Below are 22334 nucleotides of genomic sequence, written 5' to 3' on the forward strand. Positions count from 1 at the left end.
TGAAAACCATCGGGAGTAGGGAATAACTCCTGACAACGTATAAGAGCATCAGGAGTTGTTTTCAAAACTTGTAATTTGAGGGAGAAATTATCGTCGCCTGATAAATATGCATTGTGACATAGGGTGATCAACTCTCGATAGCCATATTAGCCCATCGAAAGTTGTTCCCAAAACTTGTAATTTGAGGGAAAAACTGCCAACACGTTCGCGTCAGGAGATAGAGTAAACTCGCTATGACCATATTAGCCCACGGGATTATGAAACTGATAAATTTTTCGGGTTGAGATTAATTGTTGCTTGATTTTCTGTTAAAGTTGCTGATTTGTATAATAGAATGTAGTTGCATAATTTTGGTTGAGATTATGAAACTCTTGAAAGTAGGTTGCTAATTTCTCTTTTATCATTTTTTTCTTAATTTTGCTTGAGATTAATTGTTGCTGATATTGTTTTCGTTATTCTTAAACAAAGTTGTTTAAACTTAATTTAGGATGTGTTATGTCAACCCCAAACATGTACGGGTTGCTACGAAGGTGTAAATCTAGTTAGATATTTGAGTTCATCTATTAATCTTTTGACAACTAATTTTTTATATACCTGTATATATATGTATAGTTTTGCGAGAATCCGTAGTATGAATCGTTTCGTATCTTTAACTTGTAGCTCATTTACTCGTATTTTCAATAGATGAAGTCTCTTTTCTTTTTTTTGAAAAGAAAAAATAAATAAAATCTATTTAAAAATCACGATATCACTAGTAATGGATAGTGATATATAATAATAACAATAATTTTTTTTATATAGCTTTCCCATACCTTTCCTATATAAATAAGAGTATGGGAAACAATTCTCTCATTCAAAAAGTAAAAAACAAACAAAGGATGGCTTTCAAACATAATGATGCCTTCCTTAGTTTAGTATTTCTTCTTCTTTTTATTGTATGTTCAAAAGCTTATGAACCACCTCCACACCACATTGGTTTATTGAAAAGAAGTAGCTTTTCTAAGGATTTCATCTTTGGCTCAGCATCTTCTGCTTATCAGGTGAAAAAGACATACTTCATCAGTACATTAACCCTTTTCCAATGGCATCTTTAATTATAGTTATGGTAATAGCTTCTTTCATTTCCGTTTGAAGCGTTGAATTTTGAAAATAAACGAGAACTGACTATCATCTGTCAGCTAGTAACTGGCTATTATCATTATCAACATTGATATTTGTAATGTTTGTTATTAGTTATCATTAGTAAATTATTATGCAAAGAAAGTGTAACAAGTTTATGAGGTATTTTTTATGGGTTTTTTCAAAAATAGAAATTTTTAACCAACTATTTGCACCCCATACAACAAAATTATTAAAAGACATAATATTTTACATTTCATTTTTTTTAAATGTAAATATTTTGTCAAATATTTATTTTTTTTTGACAATTTCTTTTTCTTTCAAGTAAAAAGAATTTTTTGTTTTTTTTTTTTTCCTTTTATGAAAAAAAAAGCAAAATTTTTATATATGGTTTGGAAAGAAACCCTTCATAAGAACCACATGTTTTTATTGTTTTTTAGAGATTTGAACGGAAGACTACGTGATCTTTAAATATAGATAGATGTCACTTGAGCGAGCTAACTGCACGTTTCTCTTTTTGGAGTATTTTTAAAAATAGTAAAATAAATTAAAATATTTACAAGTTATATCAAAATTTTAGATTCTATTTATCACTACACCATATAAATGACTCAGTGATAGAATTTGTTAAAACTTGTAAATATGTTGTAAAATCTACCATTTTTAAAAATTTTCCTTTCTTTTTTTTTACTTCTAAAATGTAAAACATTCGTAAAAAGATTGTTTCTAATGTTTTATTATTATTATTATTTATTCTTGACTTACTTGATACATGTTTGTCAAAATCTTTATGATTAGGAATTTGATTGTTACACTTTGAGATAATTAGATCTTCCAATTAATGAACAAAATATTACAAGAAATAAAAAGTTTAAATTTAAAATTTTCTTAACTAAAAAAATGATCTATTGCTGTGTTTTTGTTTTTAGTAATTTTATTTGTAACTTTACTTTTGTTTTCTAACACACACATATATATATATAATGTCAGTTTGAAGGTGCTGCTAAGGAAGATGGAAAAGGACCAAGTATTTGGGATAACTATACCCACCAACACCCAGGTCTTTTTTTTTCCTTCTCTTTTTCTTTTTTTTTTTTCTCTCTTTTTAACAACTTATATATAACTTAGACCTCATTTATTATCTAACAAAAAAAATTAAGAAAATCGAATAAAATTGATGATCCAAATTTTCACTCCCTCGCCAATATTCCATAAAAATTGTATTATTCTTTCTTTATTCTTTTTTTTCTGTATGCAAATTTTAAATTTACATATTTATATTACAAAAAAAATCAGGTGAAAATTGCCGATATTTTTTTATTGCTATAAATGTAGTAAATGAAGTATCAGTGAAACGTCGAGATATTTTTTAAACATTTTTAATGTGTTTATTATATAGTGTCTGGTGCCCCATGTAAAATTTTTAGACCCGTAACTGTTTTTGACTATCCAACTTTAATTATATTTTCTATCCAGACAATTTTTTTTTTTTTTTGCCACAAATATAAAGTTTACTGAAATTTGTTTAATCATATTAATTTTTCTCCATTACCATATGTGAATATATTTTTATAATTTATAATAAAAATTCTTATAAATAACCTCAAGTTTTTTTTAAAGAAAAATGGACTTGAAGAGTGATTAAAATTGGACTAAATGAATATTTTTAACTAAAATTTAATATAGATTTACAAGCATTATCATTCCTAAGAAATTTTTTATTCAGTTTTCATTATATAGATCAATAAAAGTTGATGAATATATTTACCTTATAAAGGTTAACTTATAAAAAATAACCTTAAATTTTTAAAAACGGTTCAAAATATAGTTAATGTTAGCTTTGAATGAAAACTATTTAAAAATCAGGATATCTCTAAACTTAAAAAAAAAAAAAATTAAAAAGACTCTCACTAATAGAATAATATTTAGCCAAATTTATAAGAACCTAAAATAAAAATAAAAATTTTAAGTTAAAATATAAACTTCTATAAAATATCATAAAATTTCAAAATAAAATTTTCTTCTTAAAACATACTAAAATAAAAATATATATTTGACTATTGATGTAGATCAAATTATTAACATACAACTTCGTTAAAACATCTAAATTCTAAAACGTTTTGGTGTTTTCATTATTCTCTATATTTTGTATGAGAGTCAATATAACTTACTAAAGTATGCAGTTTTATTAAATTATTTATTTATTTGTATTGAAGAAGAGAGTGGAGAAAAAAAATAGAGAACTAAGATTGTATTAACCGTTTGTGCGAAATAATTTTTAAATAAAATCGAAGAGTATATCGTTTTGAAACTTTTGAAAGTTTAAAGTTTTAGTACATTTTTTTATTTAACTTGCTAATATTTTTAGAATAAATTTGTATTATAGAATTTTGTGATAATACTATATGTGTCTATTTCTAAATTTACATGATGTGATCTCAACAACTTTTGAACAAAAACATATTATAGATTTATGTCTAGCCATTAAAGTTTTCAAAGTCTTAATAATTCATGGTCTAAAATGTTTATTTTTTTTATTAAAAAAGATTTTTAATAATTTTAATCATAAAGATTTTTTTATTGATCAAATGTGCATTATTATTGTAATAAGTGAGGAAAACAATTAGGGAAGTCCTCTATACATTTTATAGAAGCCACTCTAAGATGAAATCATTCTTCAAACTTTTAAAATTTTAAGTATCAAATTATAAAGAATCGTAGAGGAAGAAGTTTGTGCAATTTGTATAATTAATGTCTAAACATCCAAACAAACAAATCAAGCATTAAAAAATGTTGCAAAATCTATTGTATTTTTAAAGTTGAAAACATAGAAAAATCTATAAGATAGACTATTGGTTAGAGCATGAATTAGTAATATAGTACATGAACAAACTCAAAAAAACTGAATCTAAATTTAATTATATTTTGCAAACTCTCTTACATTTATTATATTTGAAAATACTTTGACCCTTAATTACTGTAATCCAACTTTGAGAAAAACTAGTTTTTAACACGTGTCAATCACGTCAAATTTGTGTTTTATTTTCTGTTCGATTTTTTTCATGTATCAACTTTTATTTTTTTCATTTTTAATTGATTAATTTTCTTATAGATTGTTATTTAAGATTAAACTTATAAATAGTTCTTAAAATGTAATACTATAAATGATTGTTAAACAATTCTACTTTGCAACCGTTAGAAGAAAAAAAAGTAACTATACTATATTAATTTAGAATACTAAATTCTATAAACTTTTAGAAAAAACAGTTTGATGAATCAATAAAAAAAACATAAATTAAGAGAATGAGACAAATCCAAAGTTTTCTTCTTATATACATCTATATAGATATTTGTAAAGATGTCAATTGATGAGATAATTCATCTAAAAAACCATAAAAAAAAATACAAACAAATATAAAAAATACAAAGAAAGAACCAAACATGCAATGAAACTGAGATATTTTTTCAGGTGGGTTGGATAAGCCGAATTGGTCAGGTTACCATTTTTTTTACATAAGAAATCTTTCTTATTTGAAAGGCTATCCAAATCGTGTGCAAATTAGATGTTGAAGAGGGGGTTTTATAGTCATTCATATTTAAGAATTCCTAAACGTTTATTCATTATATTTTGTGTATAAATTAATAATTAAATGTATTATGGACCTTTTGATTTCCTTACCTATAAAATTGTTCATCAGTTACAATTAGTTGATAAGATAAATAGATTATTCATTATTTGCATTTTAGAAGTTGAAAGGTCAGAAGTTGAAAAGACTCTTTGTTTTTTTAAGCTATTAGTTTTTCATAAATTACAACTAGCTTAATTAATTCATAAAATCATCTTCCATTAGCATAATTAAAATATGAGAGGTAAATGACAACAATGTCATCTACCTAATTACATAAGCTACTTATAAAGGAAGGTCAAAATGAAAAAAGAAATTCTCCTCGTTCAAGCTTTTATATATACTATAAATGAGACTTCATTGTTTGTAAATTGCAGAAAGAATTAGTGATCACAGTAATGCAGATGTGGCTATTGATCAATATCATCGCTACAAGGTATGTAAACTACATGAGAATGTTTAGGTTATATTTTTTTAATTATTATTGAAATCGATTTTGTTACAAATTTATTTTAAATAACAAAACTTCTAAAAGTTTCTATAAATATAATAAAATACGTTAATTTATCACACCAAAATCGACGTACTATTAATTATCTATGTCTTTCATGATACAAATAAACATAGTAGTTTATCCTAGTCTATTGCAACCTATCACAAATTGACAGTAACATTGTACGTACTATATTTTATAAAAATATTAGTTCATTGTTATATATATTTAAAAATAGTCATCTTTTATTACTTGTATCTATAAAAAAGAATTAATTGATGAATTGTTTTTACTGCAGGAAGATGTAGCCCTTTTGAAGAAAATGGGTTTGAATGCCTACCGATTCTCAATTGCTTGGTCTAGAATTTTGCCAAGTAAGGAAAAAGGGTGAATTATTTGTTTAAAATTAGTATTTTTTTTTTCTTTTACTATTTAAAATTATTAATTATCCTTTATGTTTCTTCCATGTTGGAAATGTGTGTTTTTGTTTTATTTTAATTTTTATAGAATAATTTTATATTTTTATTTTAAAAAATCAACTTTTAAATACAAGTCCATCAACAAAAGAAAATCTGAAAATGGAATTTTCCTTTAATTTTTTTTTAAAAAAATAGAATAATACTCAATTTAAGGATCATTAATTTACCCATGTCTTGTTTATTTTACGTTATACTTACATATTTATTATTTCAGAGGGAAAACTTAGTGGAGGAGTGAACAGGATAGGAATTGAATATTACAACAATCTCACTAATGAACTACTTGCAAATGGTGGGTATTATTCTTCTTATTATTATTATCATATGATCTCCTTAATTAAATTTTCTTTATATTATATTCACATTCTTAATTTCTTAGGCATCGAACCCTATATTACCCTTTTCCATTGGGACACTCCTCAAGCTTTAGAAGATGAATATGGAGGCTTTAGGGGACGTGAAATTGTGTAAGTACCAAAATCTCATATTCTCATGCAATACTTAAAAGTTAGAGTTTGCACTAAAATTACCCATGATGTTTGAACCAAACAAGTTTTATGGTTGTTTGATAGATCATTAATCTACTCATGTTTATGGTTGTTTTGATAAAATTGTTTTTAGTTTTTAAAAAAGGAATGTATACTATGTTTAAAACTTCTCAAAACAAGTTGATCTTCAATTCTAAAGGTGTTAAACATTAGTCATTATATTTGTTTTTAAAAAATATTTGTAGGAATGATTTTCAAGACTATGCTGAACTTTGCTTCAAAGAATTTGGAGATAGAGTGAAACATTGGATCACCCTCAATGAGCCATGGAGCTTCAGTATGACCGGCTATGCCGTAGGAATCAATGCTCCGGGTAGATGTTCGTCTTTGCCACCGAATAATTGTCTTGGTGGAGATTCTGGCACTGAACCATACATCGTTACTCATAATCAACTTCTGGCTCATGCGGCTGCTGTCAAAGTTTACAAAACAAAATATCAGGTTCTCTAACCCTAAATTTACGGCAAACTATTAAAGATTCTCATAGAATTTAAAAATAGGTATTAAATTATATATTTATAGTAAATAATTTGATGTAGTTTCAAAGCTATAAGCTTCCTACATCTTGATTATTGAGGTGTAAGAAATTGAAATGATGTATATGCTTTGAGAGGAGGGCTTTCAAACCATTTCAACATTGAACTTCAACACATATAAATTGTTAATATTAGTTATGGTTAATCATTTTAGAATATCATCATTTTATATGGATTGTGGGATTTTGTAGGCAAATCAAAAGGGTGTGATTGGGATAACATTAGTGACAGTTTGGATGGTTCCATATTCAGATAGTGAGGCAGATAAAAGGGCTACAATTAGAGCTCTTGATTTTGTTTTTGGCTGGTAAGCAAAATTTCTAATATCATTCATTTTGTTTCTTTTAGAATTTTCTAATATTAAAAACTTAAAAAAAAAAAAAAAAACTGGTTTTCGAATAAGTCCTGAATTTGGTGACAATTTTGTTTTTTGTTTTTTTAATGGAAACTACTTTTTTTGGGGGGTTAAAAACTATAACAAAAACAGACAAATTATTTATACTATATAAAGCAATTTAAAAAAAAAAATTCACACGTTCACAATAAAAGATATAAAAAATGTTTCAATCAACACACCACTAATTGACCACACACGTGTGTATAAGAAATAATACACAATCGTTCAAATATTAGTACATGATTTTGTACCAATTTTAAAGGATCTTGGTACATGATTATAAACAAAGATTGTTTAGATATTGGTACACTATCACGTACCAAGATCTAAACGATTATGTACCAAATTTAAACGATCTTGGTTCACAATTGTATACCAAGATCATTTATATTTAGTACAAGATCGTGTATCAATATTGTTTAGATGGTTGTGTACCAAGATCTAAATGATTTTTGTTCAAGATAATCGTCGTGTACCAAAGATATTTTATATTTGGTACATGATCTTGTACTAAGATCGTTTAGATTTGAAAGAGAAAATATATGAGAGACGACGAAGATCGTTTACCAAGTGAACATTTGAATAAGTGAAAAAAGAAAGGAACAAAATATGAGATATGACAAAGAAGGAAAAAATTCACGAAGAGAAAATGAAAAAAATCTCGAACAAAAACAAGTGAAAATATGAATAAGTAATAATATGAAAATAGAAGATGAAGAAATCACGAACAAATGCAATGTGTTTGGAAATGATTTTGAAACTATTAAAAACCACATTTTGAACATGTTAATATTTACAACCTATACTAAATTTTATCTCTGGTAGTTATTGATATGCTATAATAATAAAAAATCGATAGAATCTAAAATTTTACTATAATTTATTTTGCTATTTAAAAAAATATCCCTTAATTTTATGGTTTTTAATTGCAGTTTTCATAACATCAAAAATTTAGTATGAATCATTAAAACCATATTTAATTCTAACTGATTTTGAAATTAACAAAAGTGATTTTTGACTGTTCATAATCACTCTCGAATGTACACTAAGCTTACTATGTATATAAGTTTATTTCTTTTCTTATCAACTTTCAGTTGATATTTCTAAAATCAAATTTATGTTTTAAACACATTTTCTGACTCTAGCTAAAATTTTGATGAAAACAACAATTTAGCCCTTAAGCCTTCACTTATAACAATTTAATCCTTATACTAGTTTTTAAATTTTTAGTACGTAGCAACATCCTATCTATAAAATTTCAAATTTATAGTAATTTACTTTTGATTAATAATAGAAAACAAATCTATCAAAATTTGATCTCAATTTTTGTTATTTTATGAATAGATGTTTATATTTTATAAAATTTCACACCTTTCTTATAAAATAAGATGTAAATTAGAATTTTACAATAAAATATTAAGACTAGTTTTAATATTGCAAAATGAATCAAAATATTTACAACATATAACAAAATATCATCTATTTACGATTGACTGTTTTATAGATCGAGATACACTACTATTTATGTTTATCTGTATGATGACGGACACATAATATATAATCTATTTTGATCTATTGAATTTATCATAAGGTTTTGCTATATTTTTAAATACTTTCAAATTTTTTCTCATTAAAATAATTTTGCTAATATCTAAGTCTTAAATTCCAATATAATATTATAGGTACATGCATCCAGTTACATACGGAGATTATCCACCTGTCATGAAGGAATTGGTAAAAGAGAGATTACCAAAATTTTCACAAGAAGAAAGTGCTTCCCTTATAGGATCAATTGATTTTCTTGGATTAAATTACTACACTGCTAATTATGCTAAAGACAATCCCACAGCACCTGGCCCTCAACCAAATTACTTAACAGATTGGAGAGCTTATCTTTCACGTATGTGTTTTAACTTAATTACTCAAATTCCTACCTCATCATATTCAAGTCATTTTCTTTTTCTAAATTTGTTGTTTTGATCTTGCAAGTACTTTAGATTGAACTTTTGAAATGTTCTTTTTCTCGTTGTAGTCGATCGCAATGGAGTTTCAATTGGTCCTCTGGTAATTTTACTTGAAGCTTTCTTCCTTGATTGAGTTGTACTGTATATATCTCCATCTAACCATTTGTATTGACTGTATGTTTTATATATATATACAGTCTGGTCCAACATCTTGGCTTGCTATTTATCCAGAAGGGTTGAAAAAATTATTGGTCTATGTGAAGACGAAATACAAAGATCCAGTCATCTATATCACAGAGAATGGTATGAATAGAAAACCTAAGTTTAGAAAAATAAATAAATCAAGTAATACTTAGGTAAAACAAAAGTTACATCCATCTCTATCCATCTCTATGCATCTCTTCCCATCACAAAGGATAAAAGATTAGAAAAGAAGTTGTCACTTAACAGTTTGTGATTATAAGCTGCAACTTGTGATATAGCTAAGTACTTTTTAAAACAAAATTCACATAATTAGTTAATCCCTATTCTAAATTGTTTGAGGTATATCATTTGTAGGATATCTCGAAAGTGATGAAATCCCATTTAAGGAAATGATGATGGACAAGGGTAGAGCCAAATACCATTATGACCACCTTCGTATGGTTCATGAAGCAATCAAGTAAGTGTAAAAGACAATTATCAAGACATGTTTCCTTTTCACTTGGTGAGGAAAAATAGATTTCATCTTAAAATAAAGTATATAAAGTAGATAAATAACTTATGCATCTAATAAAAATTATGAAAAAAAATTCTTTTTTTTTAAATTTAGATTCTTAACATGTCCGGTTAAAATAGTGTCTATGTTAAGATAGTGTCTCTTTGAGTTCACCCTTCTTATAGTGGTTTTTTCTTGGAAAATTGTTTAAAGTGATGAAACTACTAAAAATATTTACAAATATAGTAAAATAATATCAAGCTATTAATGATAGACCACGATAGACTATTATTTGAAATTTTGCTACAATAAATATTTTAGTTTATTTTCCTATGTTTGAAAGTAACATTTTATTTATTTACTATATGCTCACATGAATTATGTAGGCTCTACTATCATACTAGATAAAAATAAAGTTGTATCTCAAAACTAAATAACTTATGGTACATCCTATAATTATTGAGAAGGACTTATGTCGTTTTTTTAATGTAAGATTCTCAACACAATCAATCATTTAATTGAAGTTCTGGATACTCACATGACTTATATTATATATTTTCAAAAACTTTCGTTGTAGGGATGGCGTAAAGGTAAAGGGATACTTTGTATGGTCAATTTTGGATAATTTTGAATGGTCAAGTGGATATTCGCTTCGGTTTGGTTTATACTACATTGATTACAAAAACAATTTGAAGAGAATTCCAAAGCTCTCAGCCAGATGGTTCCAATTATTCCTCAAGACTTGAAGATGACTCATCTAATAATCAAATTGTGATGCCTATCTTGTTCTCTGTTGTCATGTGTGTTTGTTGATGATAGGGCAAATAATGCTAGTGAAACAGCTGAAAAAATGTACCAAAAACTGGGGTTCTATATTTTAATTTCTTATGCCTCTTCATGCTCAATAAATAAGAAGGCTATATATTTTCATGAATATATAGTCCACTTTAATTAACAGTTCTTTTATTACTGAATTAATTAACGATTACTATTATTAAGATGAACAAATAACCAAACAATTACAAAGATGAAGACGCCAAATTTTCCTACACTAAACTATATAGCCAATTACTATAACAGAGATTGAGACTGATCATCCGTTGTTGAACGAGATCATGATATATAATCCATCTGCAACCATATATATATATATTCTGAGATTGCTTGTATGTCTAAACTAGTTAGAATGTTTTTTTTGCCATGGATTTCACTTGGTACTACATCGTCCTTTCCATTTTGATTGTAAAAAATGGTGCCAATGGTCAATACCCTAACGAGATAGCTTCCAATACTCTAACGCCTCAACTGTAGCAACCTTTAGAAACAACATCAAAGTTTTCTACATGACTCTACTAGAAAAACTATATTTCTTAACGTTTACAGTTTTAAATTACTTATTTGTATGAAAAAAAATGTCAAGAAATAAACATCTTTTAACAAATGCGTCAAGAAGCTTTCTTGGAGAAGTATGAAAGAAGAAATTTGCCAAGACTAAGAAACCGAGTAGAGGGAACAAGACTCGTTTTAATTTGTTATTTGAAATGGTAGATATGACACATAAAGTCACTGTGGGCTGAGGCTCACTATAGACAGCTCAAAGAGGCAGACACGGATGCATATGAGTGAGGTAGTAAAACCCCTTCCATATAGTTATGGGCTTTAATTGCTATGGATTGAATCTACACATTCCCAAACTAGCTCTAAAAACTTAAATGTTGCAACATCGAGAGGGTTTGTAAATATGTCCGCTAGTTGGGTAGAGGTTTGGATATATTCTAAAGAATCAATACTGCATTCAGCAACAACTCGAATAAAGTGATGTCGTATGTTGATGTGCTTTGTCCTACTATGTATTGAACAATTTTTTTTGTAATATTGATAGTTGATAGCACTCATGTTATTAGAACATAAGGTCATCAAGCCCTGATCAATTCTATATTCGATAATTTAAGCATCTGGTTTCTCCAAATTAGTTGCGAACAACTACCCCTAGTGGTTATATACTCGACTTCATTCAGTAGTAAACATAACTTTTGCTTCTTACTAAACCAAGACATTAGGTTGTTACCCATAAAGAAGCAGCTTGTTGAAATGCTTTTATTACGATTGGTCGAGCAACTTGCCCATTTAACAATAGAATAAACCACAAGGGATGAAGTCATGTCAAAGGAGTATTATAGCCCACACTCTGCAGTTCCACGAACATATATACTATAGAATACTTTTGACAGAAGTAAGATGATGTTTGAGGATCAGCTTGATAGCAAGCACGAACACCTACAACATAGGAAATGTTTGGATTTCTGTTAGTCAAATATAGTAAAACGGCCTATCATACTTTTGTATAGGATCTCACCAACAACTTTAGAGCACGAAGTATTCTTCACTGATACACTTGATTGATTAAATACACTTGATATATGTTTGAAGTCCTATTTATACACTTGATACACTATTGATGTACACTTACAAACTTAATTCATATACTTGATAATGATTCATTTTACTGATATGATGATATACATTATTAATATATTGTTGATATACTTTGATAATGATACATTGAGTTAAATCATTCATATACTTAATAATTCTATAATGAATTTCATAAAATTTTAAAAAATGAAAATCATGTAGTAAGTATATCAACAAACTAAAACATTTAATATAAGTACGTCACAACGTGATATACAAAACTGATACAAAGGAAAACCAAAACAAAACCAATGTAAAAAAATAAAACAAAACCATTTAAAATCAAATTCAATTTAAAATACATGTCAAAGAAAGTAGAGAAAAAACACAAACAAAGTTAAATTACTTTGATCAACAATTTAAACCGTGGATAGAGGACACATCCGTAGATTTGTTTGAAACTTTAGTTAAACGTGAAAGTTCTTCAAAAAAATCATTTAATTTTACATATAACCTTATCCTTTTTATTTTTTATTTTTTTCTTTTCTTCGTTTACGTTTTTGTCTCCCAAAGTCAACTTAGGAATCGCAACAAATTGCATCAAATAAATCTAAACTTAAATGATTAACAAACATTGCAAATTACATAATAATTTTTATCATCATTTAATTTAGAAAACACATTCATACAACTGGCTTACAAAGTATTATATATTCAAGTGGCTTAGCCAATAATAATGCATACAAGTGGCTTTTAAACCTCTTAGGTAGGCCTACTTAAGCCACTTGATTAAACTATTACATTAGATAAGTGTGCTTAGCTAAATATGATTGTTATGGTAAGGAGGATTTTGCATCCATAAAATCGAAGTTCTAGTAATGTTTATTTTTATAAAATAGATAAAATATTCTTTTTGAAATGTTTAATTGATTTTTAGATGAAACTTTTTATTTATCTAATATCTTATCATAGCTCACGAAACCAAAAAGGATAATTTGACCTCAAAAAAATTGAGATCATATCAATGAATATATCTTCAAGCCTATGAAGAGACACTATCTTGTAAGAATATATTGAGAAACCCACGTTAAAGAATCAAGGAACACCTCGTGGAGTTTATAATATAGGTAAATGATTTTGGGATTTTTGTAAAAATAACAAAAAAAAAATCATAATATTAGAGTCCGTGTAACAACTTTTTTAAAAAGAAATTGCAAAAATAATAAAATTTAAAAGTGATGATCCATGGTAGTCTTATGATTACCGTCTGATATCACTAATTTTGCCTTAAAATTCACAATATGAAGGAAAAAAAATTGGTGCTATGATCTATTATTTTCTAAATGTTTTTATTATTTGATGCAATTTCCGAATGACTTATCTCATCATCATTTCATTTTGAGATCGAGGAGCCTTCTTATCTAATGAATATACACTCTTTTTCTTAAGGCAGACCTTGGAACGCTACAATTGTTGTTATCCAGATAAATAACACACAATATAAATTTTATGATAAACTACTATATTTTAGTTTGGGTTACTTGGAAAACTAGTCATAATTAATTAATTTGTTATATTTTAGTTTTTACATGTTTCTAAGTGTATAAATCTAACCTTTTTGAATAAAATATTCAGTATAAAAAACTAGATCCATTCTTTTTTAAATGGTGTATCATCTTTTAATTAAGTTCACCATTCTTTAGGTTGGATCTCAATATTTGATTAAATAGTTGTTTAAACTTTAATAACACGTTTGACAAATATGAAATTTAATCACAAAATAAATTAATAACGAAATACAACTCATATTATAAGAATCATGACATTTCATAGATCTCAGACAAATAAGTCCATAAAAAGAAAGAGAAAAAACAATAAGATTACTTCAATCTAAGACTTTATATTATACACTTTTTGGTCTTCACATTTTTACTTCGAGTGTCGTGTGGGGTTTTATTATATTTGAAAGATCCACATTTTTTTCTTCTCGAAGTTCATTAAATTTGTTGTTGCAAGCAATCAACTATAGTCATTGGTTAACGACCAACAAATATATATTTAAAATTGTTAAACTTTTATTTGTACATAAAATGCAAGTTGGGGTTTGAATGAGAAAAGAGGAGATAGTGATATTATTATTCTAAACAAAAAAAAAAAACTTCACTTTTTTCATATTGTTTCATAGAAGAATAACAGTGTTACATTTTTTTAGAAGGTTCTTTTGTTTTTTAAATCTTAAAATTTGGGTTAGGAGAAAGAAAGTTTGTGTTATTTTTATTTATTTCTTTAGAATCCAACGTTTAATTTTAAGGTTTACAGATATTACTTGATCTAACTTTAATATTAGCAATCTATTTATAATTTGCAGTTGGCTAGTGTAAAATTATGTTTTCTTTATTTTATGGAATGAAAACTAAACTTTTCATATTTTAAATATCAATAACGTCCCCTCGGTGAAACTATATATCTCGTTCTTTGCTTTTATTTTTAAAAATTAAACTCATCTTTTTTCATGTCTTATCGTAATTTGCATCTTAATTTCTTATTATAATTGTTGAATTCTTAATCAAACTTCACTTTAAAATGTCAACTCTTGAAAGCTACTTTTTTTTTTTCTAGTTTTCAAATTTTGGTATGATTTTCTAAATGATTGGCAGAATATAAATAACAAAGAAAAAAAAATAAGAAGGAAAGTATGGTTTATAGGTTTAATTTTTAATAATAAAAAAAATTAAAAACAAAAATTATATATTTTTTATTCAAAGGTAAAATGGTAACTAAAAACACTTAAATATTTAAGTTTTGTTATATGTATAAATAAGTTAAAGTTCTTTTACTATGTATGAAGAAACCCTATTGTACGTAAGGGGTCTTATGCATTGTTTGTATTTAGTCTTTTAGAGTGTACCTTGAGAGTTTGAATGTAAATTTTATTATATTTATAATTTATAATTTATTATCTGAAATTATGTAACAATTTAAGCTAGCTAATTGATATGATTGAAATAGCTCCAATAATACATGAATATGAAAAATTAAAAATAAATCTAACTCATTTTTATAATAATTAGAAATTCTTAAACCAAAATATTTATAAAATATAGCAAACTTTCATATTTTAGCAATGAATTGAATAGTCTTTTGATAATCGTTTGATATATATAATTATTTATCAGTATATGCAATATGCAAATAATAGGCGTTATGGACTGTTTTTTTCTAAATTTTATGTCATCTGATGTAATTTCCCTTGTTTGTTTTCTTTCCTATTTTCTTGAGGTGGTTGGAGATTTTATGACTGCGTTCCTTATTTTCGGGTTTGGTACGACATTATGATTTGATGTGTTTCTAAGTCTTTTCTTCAAGTTAGGGTCTTGTTGCGTGCTATACAGTGTTGCAAAAAAAAGAAAATGTGGTGAGTTGAATAATATTCTGATGATAGACAGACTGATGTTCTATTCTTCGTCAAAAAAACAAGAATATCAAGAATTTATATTTTGATGTTCAAATCAGTATATGGACAATGTGTTAAGATTTGTAAAGTTGTCTGTACTTTGAGTCATAACGTTGTAGTCATGAAATATTAAACAAAACAATATATGATCTTTTATCATGGGTCAAAGACGTCCAAATGTAAATGTTGTGTAATTGAACTAGCTAGGTTCACAAAGTCTGATAATCTATTTGTTTTATTTATGTGTTTATCTCGAGTTGTTCTTACTGTTATTAAAACAATTTCTAACAAACGATACAATGATAACTAAGGGTTGCATGTCAATTTATGTTCCTCATTTTTCAATTTGTTAAAAGAGGTTTGCAATATTGTGAACATAAAAAATCAAGATTCTCTATTCTCTTACCATTTCATTTTTTTTCCCCCAAAAACGTAATGAAAGGATTATTTATCATTATCTTCTCATAAGTGTAGAATAAGTATTTTAAAAGAAAATTAAGGGCTGCTTTCAAATTCGACCACTTGCATCAACAAATGTGTAAGTAAGAAACAATATAGTATTAAGCACAATATGAAATAATTGTATATATGCCACAAAAAGTAGTAAAATACTCAATAAAAAAACAACCCATGTGTAGCCATCATTTCGAGCGTTTCTACCCGCATTTCTTAAATTAAAAGTTATGGGAGATGACAACTATCAATAATAGCAAGCTTTTAATTTGAGAAATGGCTGTTTCGCACACTTTTCCTTGATTTTCACACGCTGAAAGTTATCACTGATAGGTACTAGAAATGATAACTTTCTATTTGCTACCATTTGCGAGTGCTTCTAATTTTTTATTTTCTCATGTTGAAAGCTATCATTGATAGTAACTATCAGTGATAACAATTGATAAATCTTATAAGCTAGTTGCTATTACTAACGGATGTTATCAGTGATAACTTTTCAGTTTGAGAAATGCACTATCAATTGTTATCATTAATAGTAACTATCAATGATAACTTCTATTAAGGATGATAGTCACTAAAAAGACAGACTTCACATTTTAAAAAATTATATCAGTTGACTGGTCAACATTTGCTATTTTTGTAAATATTTTATGCTTTTATTATATTTTTAGTTTATTTTCTAAAATTGACTATAATTTTCCTTGGATTTAAATATAGAAAAATGAACCAAACTAGTTACAAATAATACAACAAAATTTCAAAACCTATTAACTATAGATATAGAGACAATGGTAGACAATAAGGTAAACTTCTACGATAGATGGAGATATTTTGATATATTTGTAAATATATTTTGATTCATTTTAACTATATTGAAACAAACAAAATAATAATAATAAATTAATTAATTAATTAATTAGAGCAAATGAAAAACAACGTTATTATTGAACAGATCATTGATGAATAAAAAGATTATGCAACGGTTCTATATTTCTCTTCAAAACTTCACATTTTAGTAATCCAACAAAACTCAAGAAAGAAACCACAAAATTTATATTGCTCAAGAAAGATCATTATATGGCTCTCCCAACTACTCAAAATTTAAGAGAAAAAATGAGAAAAGAAACTATGGTCACTATAGCCTCGAATGCATGCGAGTTTTTAAGCGAATATTCAAAAAAGAATATTATTAAAAAGATAATGAAAATGAGAAAACGAAATATTGATAGTTAAAATCGTAAATTTTACTCTTATAATTTTGATCTCGAATAAGTTATATATATAATAATTATAGAAGTTATAAAATTATACATGGACTAAAATTTAACTTTTAAACTAAAATAAGCATAGTATTTATATAATTAATCTCAAACTTGAGAGTTTCTTACCAGAAATAATGGTATCTAGTGATGGATTAAATTACTCCAAAGTTAACATTGTGTAACCTAATCTACCTGTCTCTCACTCTTTTGAAAACTTGACATTTTAATAATGAAAAAGAAACTCTCCTTTTGGTTCTTATGATCTCTATATAAAGGCAATTAGGAAGAGGAAGTTTGTCATAATCAAACCAAAGCCAAGAAGGATGATGGGTTTCAAACATACCTTCTTCCTTGGCTTGGTTTTTCTAATTAGCCTTATAGTTTCTGAGGCTGCTCGTCAACCAAGTTCTCCCATTCCCATTATAAGGAAAAGCAACTTCCCTAAAGACTTTGTTTTTGGTTCTTCATCCTCTGCTTATCAGGTAAATTTTTACACAATTTTCATTGCTCCAATTCTCCAAATTCATAACAAAACATAACAAGGGATTGAATGCTTTCACGATAGTATGAAGGTGCTGTTGATATAGATGGAAGAAAACCAAGTATTTGGGATACCTACACTCACAAACACCCTGGTTCTCTCTCTCTCTCTCTCTTTCTCTCTCTCTTTCTCTCTCTATCGATATACAAAAAGAATAAAAAAAAGATAAAACAATTCTAACGTAAGAGAATAGGAGGAAGTCATGTTTGTTTTTTGTGACATTGTAGAGAGAATTGCTGATGGCAAGAATGGAGATATAGCTGTTGATGAATACCATCGCTACAAGGTTTGTACACAGGATGCTCTATAAACAAACTAAGAAAATCATATAAGGGTGATACAGAAAAATTTACTTCAATAACTTAATTATTCTCCAAAATTATTTTTAATTTAATAACATGTTACGCAAAACTGATGAACGATTCCTCATGTGTACAATATAATACAGGAGGATGTTGCCATTATGAAGCGTATAGGTTTTGGTGCTTACAGATTCTCAATTTCATGGTCTAGAATCTTACCAAGTAAGGATTTAAGTATCATGCACTCGTGGAATCTTGCTAACTTTTAAATAACATTGTATTTTTTGTTCTAAAAATTTATGAAGTTATAAAACTGGATTATAGATTGACATTTTTTCTCTCAATATAAATGTATAGCTCTCAAGTCTCGAACCCATTAAAGTATCTATGTTTAAGTCTTTTATGATTTTAACGTTAATCAGAATATTTTTTGTTTATTAAGACTTGACTTTGCTACAACCATTTCATACTTCTTTTCCATTTAGATCCAAAATTTAATAGATCTGTTTTTTATTTTTTCTTCTTCTCAAATTTAGGGTTTTGTTGATTATTAAATATCATAAGTTGTTAATATTTTAAATATCTTACTCCCAGAGGGAAAGCTCATCGGTGGTGTGAATAAAAAAGGAATTGACTACTACAATAGACTTATCAATGAACTCCTTTCCAAAGGTCAGTTTAATTATCTTAAATATTAAATGAATCATTCTGTTTAATTTCAATCCAAATATTTACAAATGTAAATTTGTAGGTATCCAATCCTATGTTACAATTTTCCATTGGGATGTTCCGCAAGCTTTAGAAGATGCGTATCAAGGCTTCTTGAGTCCTAAAATTATGTAAGTAACTTTAAATGACGTTGCCACACTCTTCATTGGAATAATAAAAAACCATCAACATTGTAATATAAACTTTTCTTTCAATTATCTTTTTTACTTTCAACGTAACTATTGTTGAATCGGTTGCACTTTCATACAAAAAAAAGGTTATCTATTTTACAATTTTGGCTAAATTTTAGAGATTTCAAGAAAGAAAAAACTCAAGTGTTTTTAGCAATGAAATGATGTGGAAATTCATCACAGAAATGATTATCAAGACTTTGCTGAACTTTGCTTCAAGGAGTTTGGAGATAGAGTGAAACATTGGATCACCTTTAATGAACAATATGTCTTCATCATAAATGGCTATGGGGTAGGAGCTTTTGCACCAGGCAGATGCTCTTCTTGGCAACCATTTAATTGTTTGGGTGGAAATTCCGGAACTGAACCATACATTGTTGGTCACTACCAAATTCTTTCGCATGCTGCTGCTGTTAAAATTTACAAATCTAAGTATCAGGTACTTCTCCCCTATACCTAAACATATTTACTTCATACCATTATTTTTTGAACTACTGACAAGTGAAGCTACAATGCTTCAAAAGAAACTTTCAAGCATATAAAAGTTATTTTGAGTAGTTATTATATCAAACACTTCAATATTTTAAAACCATTTTGTGATAGGCACACCAAAAAGGTGAAATTGGGGTGACATTGTTTTCCAATTGGTTTGTCCCATATTCAAACAGTGAAGCAGACAGAAATGCTACAGTTCGAGCTCTTGATTTTCAACTTGGTTGGTGAGTAATTAAATTACTATAAACCTCTCTCTCTCCTCTCCCAACATTTTTAGAATAATAATTCTGAAAAACTACATTATTTTGATCTCCAAACTATTTGTATCTGACCATATAATATAAATGTTTATGTGTTTAGGTTCTTGAATCCAGTAGTATATGGAGATTATCCAGCCAGCATGAAAGCTCTTGTGAAAGACAGATTGCCTAAATTCACAAAAGAAGAAACTAAATTGATCAATGGGTCCTATGATTTTATTGGAATCAATTACTATACTTCTAATTATGCACAAAACAATCCAAATGTTGATCCTTCTAAACCAAGCCTCTTGACTGATTTACGTGCCAATTCTTCAAGTATGAACTTAATTGAATGCTATCTTCTATTTTCAAATCCCAATTTTCTTACAAATCTTTCTCTTCCAAATACAATATTTAAGTCTCTCTAATCTGACTTTGTAAAATGTGTTTTTGGATTGTAGCGGATCGTAACGGAGTCTCGATTGGTCCAAAGGTAATCAACGTGCAAACATTAAATCTTTCATATATATATACTTTTGTTCGGTTTGACTTTGAGTTCAAGATTGCTTTTAGAGAAATTATTTCAAATGAAAAAACTTTTTAAAATATTTATAAATATAGCAAAATATCACAATTGATCTGTGATAGATCATGATAGTCCAAGATAGGCTACTATATTTGTAGTTGGATTACATTAAATTTGTTATTTACCGTTACAAATAACCTAATATGAGGGTTTACAAAGCATTTTGATTTTTCGTAATTGAGCATATGTACTTATTTATGAATTATTTACAATTTTAACCATAGGGTTTAAAGAAGTGCAATATACGTATTCTCTAACTTAGTGATGTTGTTTTGTATTATGAAATATTCCCTATAATAATAATGTACTCCCTGTACTCTTGAAAGTAGCCAACACAACTGTTAGTTAACCATGTATATTTATATGTCGATCTTTATACGTATTTTGTATTGTTATTGTTGATTTTGTAACATGTCTAGTAATCTATCACGGTCGAGCGTATAGACTGTACAGTAAAATCCTAGATTTTTTCTTTTTTGTTGGTAGCTTTCTATCTGTTTTAAATAATTTGTTAATGATATATTATTAACATCAATCTTGCAGGTGAATGCTTCATCTTGGCTTGCGGTTTATCCAGAGGGATTGAAAGATCTAATGATACATATAAAGAATCATTATAAGAATCCAAATCTCTACATCACAGAAAATGGTATTAATAAATTTTCTTTTGGATTATATTTATATATTATGATCATATTATATTAAATTTCTTATTAATTCATAATATATATTTTACATTATAGGATATCTCGACTTTGATACTCCCGAAGTTTACAAACTAATCAGGGACGAGGGCAGAGTTAAATACTACCGTCAACATCTCTCTAAGCTTTCTGAATCCATCAAGTGAGTAACTATATCATTTTTTAAATCCTTACTTCTCTTAATTAATATTTCATCCAAAATTTCACTTTCTCATTGCACAATTTTAAATAAAATAGCTACTTTCAATTCGTATTTTATCACTAGTATAGACAGTAGACTTATTTTCATCATTTATCCATAATAGACTTGTATTAGTTTGTACAGACTTCTAATAACATCTATTTAGAATATAGAAAGATAGAAAATTTTGTTCTAATTTGTAAATAGTTTTATTCATTTTTCTATATTTAAAAAATATAGAAAAATATGGTATGGCTTGCTTTTTTTTCTTTTTTCTTTTTTCTGCCATTCTAGTAATAAATAAGGAAGTATATTTGCTGCTAATTTATTTGTCTTAATACTGTTTACAGGGCTGGTGTAAGGGTAAAAGGATTCTTTGCATGGTCATTATTGGACAATTTTGAATGGTCAAGTGGATATACCATGCGTTTTGGTCTAGTCTACGTTGATTTTAAACATCGTTTGATGAGATTCCCAAAACTATCCGCAAAATGGTTCCAAAATTTCCTACGAAGCTAAGGATGATTCACAACCCCTTCCATGCAACTATCTGCACGCAACATGGCATTATATTCGATCTACTGTGTCACTTTGCTTTTGTAATCGCAATCTTGGTCATTTTAATAAGATAAATTAACCTTTAGTTATTGCACTCTATTGTTGGTTCAAGCTATATATCTTAGATGTTTGAATTATATCATTTTTACTTTAGTTTATTTATTTTATTCCTATGCCAAACACTATTGGAGCTAGCAAATAAAATTTCACAATCTTATCAGTTCCTAACGTAATGACCCTCATAGATATAATTAAGGCCGTAACCAAATAACAAACTATCATATTAGTGCGTGCAATATGAAAACAAAAAAGTTAACAAACTGTGGTTGGTGAAAACTAACTTATATTATATTTAATACGGGTCCTTCCTCAAGATGAACAGA

The 22334-nt window shown here is 27.2% G+C and overlaps 2 protein-coding genes across 2 annotated transcripts; both read left to right on the plus strand.

Moving 5' to 3' along the window:
- The first annotated feature begins 837 nt into the window (after positions 1–837).
- LOC101213230 (cyanogenic beta-glucosidase) lies at positions 838–10814 on the plus strand. Its single transcript, XM_011661810.2, has 13 exons — positions 838–1040; positions 2110–2179; positions 5123–5181; positions 5537–5612; positions 5932–6009; positions 6097–6184; positions 6451–6706; positions 6993–7108; positions 8881–9098; positions 9231–9262; positions 9360–9465; positions 9721–9823; positions 10437–10814. The coding sequence occupies exons 1-13, from the start codon at positions 879–881 to the stop codon at positions 10603–10605; spliced, it is 1533 nt and encodes a 510-aa protein (XP_011660112.1). The 5' UTR covers positions 838–878; the 3' UTR covers positions 10606–10814.
- A 6940-nt stretch (positions 10815–17754) lies between these two features.
- LOC101211580 (beta-glucosidase 12) lies at positions 17755–22179 on the plus strand. The gene is made up of 13 exons (XM_011661811.2): positions 17755–17925; positions 18009–18078; positions 18212–18270; positions 18433–18508; positions 18881–18958; positions 19038–19125; positions 19369–19624; positions 19789–19904; positions 20041–20258; positions 20384–20415; positions 21052–21157; positions 21252–21354; positions 21744–22179. The coding sequence occupies exons 1-13, from the start codon at positions 17767–17769 to the stop codon at positions 21910–21912; spliced, it is 1530 nt and encodes a 509-aa protein (XP_011660113.1). The 5' UTR covers positions 17755–17766; the 3' UTR covers positions 21913–22179.
- Positions 22180–22334: the final 155 nt, after the last annotated feature.

This window comes from Cucumis sativus, chromosome 1 (genome assembly GCF_000004075.3).
Source record: "Cucumis sativus cultivar 9930 chromosome 1, Cucumber_9930_V3, whole genome shotgun sequence".
NCBI lineage: Eukaryota > Viridiplantae > Streptophyta > Magnoliopsida > Cucurbitales > Cucurbitaceae > Cucumis > Cucumis sativus.